We start from the raw sequence: 11325 nt of genomic DNA on the forward strand, positions 1-11325 counted from the left end.
CACAATATATATATATATATATATATATATATATATATATATATATATATATATATATAAAATTATGAGATAAGATCTTTGAATAAAAAAATCGACACATTATTATTACGACATCAGTTATGAAATATTATCTTAAGAGATAAGATCTCTGAATAAATAAAAATAGATAATGTGTCGATTTCTTTTATTTATTCAGTGAATGCAATGCGTCTCCGTAGTCTACAGATATAATATAATGCTATAATGCTATAATGATATAATGCTTTTATTCTGAAAAATGTTGACCGGAAGTACCATCCTTGTGTTTCTCGTTGGACTCACTCCACAAACCAGCTAACGTTAACGGTATCAACGAAAGGCCTTATTGTAGTCAGCGAGCGTCGTTTTTGAAAGACATTTCTTCCTCCTGCTACGAACATGGAGCCCAGCGACTCAGGTAAATCTTTTCTGTCAATTTGAGCGTGAAGCTAAGGCTAAATTTGCTGCAGCTGCTTTCGGTAAACATCCAAGTTAGCCTCGTTAGCCGTTAGCTGTTAACGTTAACTATCTAGCTTATATAGGTTGCTGGCGTAAGCAGTACACAACGTTAGCTAACGTTAGCTGTCAGGTAAGATTAACTTAGTCATCAAATACTACAATATGCATAATAGTTATTTAATAAATATAAGAGTTTCCTTTATCCTCCAACCTATAATGTCCATATGTAATGGCATGAATGTCGCTTCCCCCAGCTGTTAGCAGCTTTTAGAAGTTGTTTGTTGTTTGACCAAGAGAAGCTTGTTTGTGTAATAGTCTGAAAGGCAAAGTTAGTATAAATTTCAAATTGAGTTTATCAAAATTTGACATAGCAACAGCAGCATAACAACACAGTTTATAACAGTGAATCCTCAAATGTGTTAAACAGAACAGTAATCAATATTAACGTTTCTTGTATAAGTTACCATATGTTGATGCTTTTAGGAAGTGAATCCTGATCATATCCAGCTTTTGGGCAAATGTCACAGGCTGCATGTTGCATTTGCTACCTCCACTGCCAGCTGCACAGCTGCACAGCATGTGTATTGTTGTGGTATATTGCATTTTCCATTTCATCTTTTTTAGGGCGAGGGGGATGGAAGTCCAAGCCCATCCAGCCACAGAAAAACAAGATGAACATGAATATTCTCCGCCAAGAGAAGCTGATAGCTCAGAAGAAGAAAGAGATTGAGGCCAGAATGGCAGAGCAAGCAAAGATGAATGTGCAAACCACGAGCAAACCCCTGCCTCCAAGGTAACGCCCTACTTATGGACGTGCTAATATGGCACAGATGTGAAAAATTCAACATGTGGAAATCCATGTGGAAATGTTTTTTTGCTGCCAGTCTAGTCATATATTGTTACGTGTGAATGTTTTCTTTCACTCCCAACATGTGCCTTACATTAGAACAAAGTATATTTAAACATATTTCATCCATTCTGATCCCAATAGTTCTCCCAGTCATCAAGGAGCTTCGTCAAACAAGTTTGCAAATGATGGAAGCTTCTTACAGCAGTTCATGAGGATGCAGAAGGAGAAATCCAACAATGGGTCAGGTTAGTACTTTGATCCGTACAGTTTTGACTAAAGGGTTACAGTCATGTTTTTATTGTCTTATCCTTATCACAAGTCATGCATTACTGTTATGTTGTATATTTCAATTTAATACAGCAAAGGGAGTGCTGGAACACAATATACTAGCCATAACCCTATAGGTTTGGCATATGTAAAGGCAGATAAAGAGGCTTCAGACTGTCTATGACGTCCTTGACTGCTGTACAGTTTGTGGGAGATGGACATTTTTAAAGAGGGCATCCTGACCTAATGAAACTAGTTTAGAATTGGGACCATGAACATTATCTTTCATAAATTACTTGTGTTGGTTATCTGGCAAAAGTTCTGAGACAGCTATGCTACGCTTAGGGGCGTGGTCAGGTCAGCAGCAGGTCTCAAAGAGGCCTCGCAGTCAGGCTGCTCGACTTCTGTGGCAGCCGTGTTTCATCTGTGGTCTCCCAACTCTGATGGAGGGAACACAGCTGCCCAGATAAAGGGGCGCTGGCTGGTTCCAGTATAGCAACCAAGGTTAGAGAAAGAAAGGTTGCCCTGTGCCCCAGACACAGTAGACTTACTGTCTCTTCCTAGATACATGTTGTGTGTGACTGGTAAGAAATACTTGGTTGTTTAAAGTCATGACTAATAGAATCTTCACACACTGGTACAGAATATCGGTATTTGAGAACATGCAGTGATTCTCAAGGGGAAACTGTCAGGGGTAAATACAAGGTTTGGACAAGGACACCCTCAGAATATCTGGACGACATACACTGTGTTACACTCTGTTTGTTCAACTGTGATCCTCCTTGATCCAGTCTTCATGAAATACTGTGTGTGATTCATCGAACTCTCCTGCGCCCTTTCTTCAGCTACTAGACCATCAGCTCTGGCAATTTCTCCTCATCAAAAAGCTTTTACATGAAGACATGTACTACATGTTTAAAAATGGGTCCTGTTTCACTGTTTCTAGGTTCAACCAGTGATACCAAAACTCCCACAGGCTTGGCTTCATCACCAGGAGGAAATGCACTGCAGAAAAAGAGCATTCTTGTTGGCAAGCGGCCTGGCCTTGGAGTCAGTAGCATGCTTAGTCAGTTCAAGAACTACTCAAACTCCAAGAAGAATCCTGTTCTCAGCCAGAGGCCGAGTGTGTTTTGTTCTCCTGATGATGAAGATGAGGACGAAGAGGCCGATTACTCCAGATTCTTAGAGATGAAAGGTAATTCAAGGCCTGTGTTTTTCAGTGTATCTCTGGACAACTCCGTGGCTTGGACATTTCAGTGCATCTTCTGCATACTCCAGTGGCAGAGTTGCCTTGTGACTGGCATTTTGTCATAGGTGCCATTAGAGTAAATGTACTCATAGCCTGCTTAAAGTCTCTCCCCCAGAGGATTCAGACACCAGACTCATTATCAACAAGATGGCCTCTTTTGTGGCGGAGGGAGGAGCTGAGCTGGAGAGAAAGGCCAAGGAGGACTACAAGGACAATCCCGTTTTCTCGTGAGTTTGAAGGACAGTGCAGCTCATCCAGATTTACTTATTCATACAGTATTTTCAAAGTCATCTGATTCTAATGTTCTTTCCTTTTTAGGTTTTTATATGATAAGAGCAGCGTGGAGTTTCTGTACTACAAAAAAAGGGTTGCAGAATTGAGAAAGGATTTGCTAAGACCTGAGAATGCGTCAGATGATGGTAAGATTATCTCATCTTACACTCTGTCTTTTGTCTCTGTCCTCTTTGTCTCATCTTTCCTCTCAGAAATACTAATTGCAAAAGGGTTAGCAGTGGGTCAATAGAGCATCATCAGTTTCACTTACAGTTACTAGTTACCACAATATGGGTTCACAAGGACATCCATAGACATTATGACTAATACCTCTAGACATGAGCTTGTGTGTATGCGTCCACACCCAAGTGTGTGACTGTGTTATTGCCGCAAGTTTTCAGTTGCATTAAAAGAACATCTGCATACTAGCTTTCAAGAGCACACCATCATACAAAAATGGTTTCTAGTCAAGGTACTTAAGTTGTTCACCATCAAACTGCTTCTTATTTTACACTGCGCATATAAAGTCATGGCTTCTTAAGTTTTTCTCGTATTCTCTTGTGTTTAATAAACAGGGCTCATATGAAGTATAAAAGTGTGGAATTTGATTTTAGTAATTTCCAGGTAAAGAAAGAATGGAAAACAATAATACAGTATTATTTATACGATATGTTAAGGGAAGTAAGACGAGTATAGGTAGCATTGGTTAGTTTACTTCTCTTGGTTTGGTGTTAATTGATTTGTATATGCTGCAGTACCTGGCTACAATCTTCTGGCAATGTTTTTCGTCAAAATAACAGAATACAGAATGTGACATATGTTCACAGTTGGACTTTAAAACCATTAATTTATATAACAAACATCTAGCTATTTGCAAACACACATCAGTGTTCTGAAAACTCTGTTGAGAAGTCTGGAAAAATATGGAATGTAAAGGAACCCTTAATAAACCATATTTGTTTTTGGATTGGTCTTTGAAAGCTGCAAATGGAGTGCTACACTTTCGTCAGTAAATTGGGATATACACTACTTTGTTCATATTGCTCACTCTATGTTGTGCCTAATTGAATTAAGAATTTAAAGATGGAGTACATTTTCTAGTCTCACATTGTGCACATCATTACAAATGCAGATCTAGTTTTCACAGCAGGCATAGTGTGTGTGTGGTGGAGCCTCTCTCCACTTTACGTGGTCTTTATTTGTTACAGTAAAAGCCTCACATCCATACAGTTCCCCATTCACCACCCCTGTCCCCCTTGCTCCTCCTTCCTCTTCTTATCCCCTATTGGCTCTAGACTGGTGGTGTGTGAGGGCCAGTTGAGTACGGTACAGTAGTAGAGTGTGAATTGAGTCCCAGTACTGATAGGCTGCTTAAAGTCTCCCCCCCAGTGGACCCGGAAACCCAGCAGGTGGCTGAGAAGTTGGCCAGGATTGTGGCGGAGGGTGGCCCCGAGGTGGAAGCCATCACTGCTGAACGTAACAGAGACAACCCTGCCTGCAGGCAAGTTGCTGAATATATGACTGTGCTTTACACTTTTTGTTTTTTTTCCTGGTCTTACACAAAATATCTACTGTCCCTCCTGCAGTTTTTTATATGACCCCCAAAGTCCGGCCTACAGCTTCTACAAAGAGAAAATACAGGACTTTCGTGCTACGGCATCTCTGAGCTCTCTACCTCCAGCAGCAGAGTCAAGGACAGACCTTCAGCGACCAGCTGCTCCGCCATCAGCAGGAATCCCCCCAACGCTTAACCCCGCTCCTCTACCCCACGTTCAGGAGACAGAAACTCCGCCTGTCAAACGGAAGAGGAAGAGTAGATGGGGGTCTGAGGATGACAAAGTCGAGTTGCCCATTCCTCCCATCATTATTCCTCCGGAGATCAGTGTCCCAGACCCTAACACACCCTCTCTCTCCGGTACATGAAATTGTTTTTCACATGCTGTATGTTAGAATTTACATAATTGAATCTGATTCATCAAGGCTTGCCTGGCGTCAACTAGTAGTCATTAGTTTCCATTTTTTCCACACCAGAAAAAGAGACAAAGACAAAGAGCTAAGTCGCCCAATTAAACAATTTTTTTGTTGACTTGGCATAAAACATATTTAGTATTAAGTATTCCATCTAACGCTGTTTGATGCATGTAGGTGCGGCAGCGGCGCTATCTACGGGACTGAAAGGGAATGGAAAGGATTGATAGACAGACAGGCAGACTGAACATGCCACTTAGTTTGTTTCTGCTTGCTGTCCGTAATTGTAAACAACTTTTAACTTTCTCTTAGAGCCGAGTAAACAGCTGAGTCTACTGCCTCCCCCTGCTGATTTTGACAAAGAGTCGCTCATAATTTAAAAACATATTTAGCTCTCTGAGTGCCATGTTCTTATGTGAGTGCTCTGATTAATGAATTTATAACAAAAAAAGGTTATATATCATGATTTATTGGGAGAAAACAAGCAATTTTATGTAAAATTAGACATTCAGCACCCTATATAGTCTGAGTCAAATGATCCTTTTGTTTCATAACCACATTTTCCCGCAGCTACAACGATTCAACTGCCAGTCTGACAGTTGAATCAGGCTCCCAAGATCGAATCGTCAAATAGTTGACTATATGGGGTCACCTCTAGTATGCATACACATTTTGTTCTTGTGGGGCATGCAAGTAATTAAAACGTAAAACTTGGTGCAGCCACATTAGAAGGTAGTGTTAATATGTTTTTGATGCTGATGCCCATTTTTAAAAATATTTTCCACCCCATACATGCCAATATTAATGTGTAGTTTTGGAAGAGTCATAGAAGATACGGTACTTAAATTATTGTCAAGAAATTAGTACTGATATCATGACACATACTGTTAAAATCTCACCAAATATTGCTTTTGAGATTACATTTTAATTTTGGCCACATTATGAGCCAATACAGTAATTAATTTCTGAATGAATAAGTTTGTGGTGATGTCTGTTTCAGCCCAGGAGCTGAGGGGACTTGGATATAAGAAGGGGAAGCCTCTTGGTCTGGTAGGAGTGACAGAACTGTCTGAGGACCAGAAGAGACAAATCAAAGAACAACAAGAGGTATGGAAGTGCCATCTATCTTCTAGGTCTTAAAAATCATTACATTTAAATGTCTGATACCTAAAGACACCCTGAATCTATTATTAGAATATGTTTTGCTCACTATTTGTGTGTCGTGTTTTCTCACACACTCTAGATGCAAGAGATGTATGACATGATCATGAAGCACAAGCGTGCGATGGCAGAGATGCAGGTGATGTGGGAGAAGGCCATCAGAGACCACCAACATGAATACGACAGCGATGAGGAAGTAGACCAGCAGGCGGGCACCTGGGAGCATCGTCTCCGAAAGATGGAAATGGAAAAGACCCGTGGTAAGGCTGAACCTCAGTGTGGGAATTTGTTCTTTCCTCTGCAACAGTAGCAGCTATTAATGCTTGATAATAAGTTCTCTTACACATGTGAAGTGATCAACTGTTGCTGTAAGAGAAACCTTCTTTGTACCTCTCCAGAGTGGGCAGAATCTCTGACAGAAATGGGTAAAGGGAAACATTTTATTGGTGACTTCCTTCCCCCTGAGGAGCTGGAGAAATTCATGGAGACCTTTAAGGCACTCAAGGTTAGTTAACCTCTGAATTAACTTGTTTCTCACCCTAAAAGGACAGTGTTCGCTGTCGTGCAAATACAAGGATTCCCCTTATCTATTCATTTCGGTTTTAGAGGTAAATGAATGAATTTTTTGAGTCATAGAAGAAAGCACCAAACAAATGTAAATACTTGTTTTTCAGGCAACCTACAGGTCCTTGTTAAGAGGTGTGTTTTGCACAGAGAACAGTTCACCTATCCTCTGCAGAATCTTTTCGCACATCTTTAGTGTAATTTCTGGAAGCTATTAGCCATTAAATACCCTTTTTTCCTCAGGAAGGCTATACACAATTTAGTAGGGCTAGGGTCAGTTGGTAATGTCTGTAAACAGGATTGTAATCATCCATCCATGCCTCTGTTCTCAAGCTGCTTATCCAGGTCAGGGGAGCTGTGGAAACAGCCAGCAGAGAAACCCAGACGTCTCTTTTCCCTGTAAATTCCTCCAGCTCCTCCTGAGGCATCCCCAGGAGGAGACTGTTATTGCCACTTGTTTATTTGAAAGTCAGTTAAACTCGATTTGGCACTGTTGTGGAGACCACACTTTTTTAATCCCTTAAATAGTTGAAAACAGCACAGTAAGTGAGTAGAGATTTTTTTTATCTAAAGCAATTTCCCTGCCAGATTCATGGAATGTTTTTGGAAAGTCAGCAGTCACGTATCACCCACGATGTAAGCGTTAAAGGAATACTTCAGCCCCCAACTGACCATCAATTACTCACCCTGTCTTACATTGAATTTGTGAGGAAAACTGTTTTTCTGTCATGCCGCCATGGTGAATGAAGTAAAAATAAAGTTTGATGAATTGAAGTCATAGGGGGCTGCAACAGCAAAGCAAATCAAAACATCTATTCACAAACTCTTGGAAAAGTTGCGCAATATAATTCAAGTCTCATTTATCCACTTGTATTTAATGAGAACCACCAGCGCGAGGTAAACAGACTATTTTCCAGTTACCCTCCTTAAATTTTAGAAAGAGACAAAATGGCTCTGGAGACAGTGGCTACGGTTACATGATGGCTTCTCATTCGGAATGAAATAAATCTGAATGAAATCATTCGGAATTAAAGTCTTTCCAGGTAGTTTACATGGGAAATATTCATTCTGAATGAGGGTTTACATGGGAGATCAGTTCAATCGCCTTTATTCAGGTCTGTGCAAGGTTTGGGGCAGGGAAGGTTTCTGATTGGATAGGGGGCGGGGCGGATGTTACGTGTTTACGTTTACCGGAAGAAAACACTGTAGTCCTCGCTCCGGATAACAAGATGCTTGACGACGCCGTTCTTAGTGCCTTTTTCGGGCTTGTTTTGCTTATATTCTTGAAGCAGCAGTACGACAACAACCTTGTTCTGCTAATGCTTCATCTGTTGAGGAGGAGAAGGGAGGTAGAAGGTCGAAGAAGGGAGGTAGAAGACCGTGCTTTGGCGAATGGAAACCAGTGAGTGCAACAAGTCTGACTGCTCTATCTCAGCCCGTTGCTATGCGCGCTATATACGTCATCGCGCCAGAAGGGCAAGGAAACGAGCATGCGCAGAAAGACCAGAATGAACTTAAAGAGGAATGAGTGTATACATGCACACAAAATTCTTTCATTCGGAATGACGAACGGAATAAACCACCCCCTTTAATCGGATTTAATTTGCAATCGGAATGACCATTTTTCAATCGGAATGACCGTTTACATGACCACTTTTAATCGGAATGGCCTTTCATTCCGATTAAAAGTGGAATTAAACTGTGCATGTAAACGTACTGAGTGAAACTGTCCAACACTTCTTTGTTTCTGCCATGAATGCAGGAGGGCCGGGACCCAGATTACTCGGAATACAAAGAGTTCAAGTTGACGGTGGAGAATCTTGGTTTCCGGATGCTTATGAAGATGGGCTGGAAGGAGGGCGAAGGCCTGGGCAGTGACGGACAGGGCATCAAGGCTCCTGTCAACAAGTGAGTAATCCTCTCCAGTACATTTGCCTTTCATTACATTTCTGTATCATTCAAGGTACACTTGTGGATGACTGAAATCTTTATGTCCATGCTTTAAAGTGAAGCAACATCACTGTTGTTTTTAAGCATGAAAGATACATTTTCTAGTTCCCTAAAATAATGACATATTCAACAAAGCAAAGTCTTTTGTCTCCTGTCTTTTTTGTGAACATACATTTCTTATTATCTCACAAGTCTAGCTGTGTAACTGTGTGTGCCATTGTGTGTCTGTTGTTGGCATTTACACCTGAACAGACCTTTTCAGGGTTGCCACAGTTCTGGAAAGTACTTGAAAGTGCTTGGATTTAAAAGAGGTCCTTAAAATTGCTTGAATTGAGCCCGCCGCAATCTCTAAGTTTAAGCCTTTGTTGGTTGTTTGACGAAAGTAAAATGTTTAAGTAGTGAAACGGTCAAATTTGCTATTAAATGAATTTTATGAACAGTTTTAAAATACAGTAAAACTGTTTCAAATGCTTTTTAAATTACTGTACAAATTAAATTAGGCTACTGTACTGTGTTCAACTCAAATACACTGTAATACAGTACTGTCTATGAAACGTTTGAGACATTGACAACAGCTCTGTTTTATTCTTGTGTCACAGTAAGCCACAACAGTGTCACTGTGACCTGGCATGTTCAACACCAGGACCGTGGAATTCAGCCATTCATTCATTGTCATTAGTTACACCTGTGATGTTTTCCATTGTGAAATGTTAAAATATCTTTAGTGATGAAATGCTTTATCCAGTCAGACAGAGAGTAACACTAATATTTTGTTGGGCCTCAAATAACCTTAAGCTAATTTTGAGTCTCTCTCTGTGCAATTTCAGGGGAACTACTGCTATGAACGGAGCAGGATTTGGAGTCGACCGGCCAGCCGAGCTCACAAAAAATGACGATGAGTATGACGCTTATAGGAAGAGGATGATGCTTGCTTACCGCTTCAGGCCGAACCCACTGGTAACTTATGTTTTATATTGTTTTCTGTTTGTTGTAACACTACTCTGTGAGTATGTGTTGAGTGTAATAGCATGTAATAATCCATACTCACTACCTGTAATTGGATAATTAGCTCAGCTCTTCATTTACTGTGCTGCTGATCCACTCAACAGGGTCAAGTGTCCATTGCTGTGATATTTGCATTTAATCTGGTGTTTCTTTTTCTGTTTCTACAGAATAATCCCCGGAGACCATATTACTGATGTAAAGGACTCTTTTGTTTATTCTTGTTTATCTTAACTTAAATGCTGTCTTCTGCAGCTGCCACAGCTCTGCACGGTTGTGAAACGGACACTGTTGCACAGTAGAAATTTTAAAATTTGAAGTGGAGACATTGGTCGATTCTCCATTATGTTTGAGGTTTAATTTGGGAGAAGAAAAAAAATCTTAAATGTTTTCTTTAAATAAACGATCACCTGTTTTGTCCCATTTTATTTTAATACTGTAACAGTCAACTTAAAATATATAAACTTACTCTTCAGTTTGTGTTACCATTTTATTCCCGTTCAGAGCTTGACTCGACTTTGAATTCCCATCTATGTAACACAGCTGTATTAGCACACAATCTACTGTATAATTGTTGCATTGAGTAATTTTCCTCACTGTGCTATAACTAATTACGAATTCCTGTCATTCAGTGTTCACAATAAAACATGGCCACTTACTGAAATGTGGATTTGTCGCAGATATGTCTCATAACCACTGTACTTATCTTTTTATTCAGCGTTTATTAGGGAATTAGTAGGAGCTAAGATAAACTCACCTTCAATTCATGTTCATATTCATGATAACTGCCATCCGTATTAATTTCTGTATGGCTCCTGAGAGCAAGGAGCCGTTGAGTAGAGTTGACTAGGCTCAAGCTGCCAGTGGTGAGGAGGAGGGTGACAGATCAGTGAAATCAGACCTTCAGTTTGCCATTCCCCTGGGCGGTTTACACGGGATATATATAACTCCAAAATCCCAGCTAAGCAAGAGCCACTCTGGTGTTGCCCAAAGCATCAATCAGAGGCAACCTGAGCCATATTATAAGGTAAACCAAGGCATTAGTTGGTTTGGCATGGTGAAGATTTTTAAATTGCAAAAAAATTCCTAGAGGCCAAGTTGGTGTAATGGAAGGGCTTGTTTCCTCTAAAACTATCCAAAATATAGAATATACTCAATGTACTGTCTTAAAAGACAAAGAAACGCATTTGAGAAATTGAAAACAGAGAAGGTTGTGTATTTTTGTTTGGAAAAATTATGATAATGCCAATTATTTTTCTGTAAATCAATGAATTAACTTGGAGTTTAAGCTTGGAGCCACTGGACAGTGCAGCTGAAAGTGGGTTGGGAGGTCATAAATGGGAGTAAAGCATGTAATCAGTGTAAGTAAATGTATGTTTGCTTCATTTTAATGCTGGTTATAATCAATTTTCATAAAAATAAACACCTGGTGGAGGAACTGCTGCAGCTGTGAAGAGTTAATGGTGTATCCCTCATGGGAATGTTCATTGTAAATTCCTAGATTAATCAATGGGATCATACTACTTAATTAACTTTAAAAGGTTGAATAATTTGCTATTTAAAC

The 11325-nt window shown here is 40.0% G+C and overlaps 1 protein-coding gene across 1 annotated transcript; it reads left to right on the plus strand.

The window, feature by feature from the left end:
* Nucleotides 1-285: 285 nt before the first annotated feature.
* Nucleotides 286-11207, plus strand: sugp1 (SURP and G patch domain containing 1). Its single transcript, XM_033651212.2, has 14 exons — nt 286-436; nt 1102-1270; nt 1469-1572; nt 2541-2789; nt 2947-3070; nt 3162-3262; nt 4494-4617; nt 4703-5031; nt 6085-6191; nt 6328-6505; nt 6644-6750; nt 8572-8717; nt 9587-9716; nt 9932-11207. Exons 1-14 carry the CDS (start codon nt 418-420, stop codon nt 9956-9958), a joined length of 1914 nt encoding a protein of 637 aa, XP_033507103.1. The 5' UTR covers nt 286-417; the 3' UTR covers nt 9959-11207.
* The last annotated feature ends 118 nt before the right edge of the window (nt 11208-11325 follow it).

This window comes from Epinephelus lanceolatus, chromosome 12 (assembly GCF_041903045.1).
Source record: "Epinephelus lanceolatus isolate andai-2023 chromosome 12, ASM4190304v1, whole genome shotgun sequence".
Lineage (NCBI taxonomy): Eukaryota > Metazoa > Chordata > Actinopteri > Perciformes > Serranidae > Epinephelus > Epinephelus lanceolatus.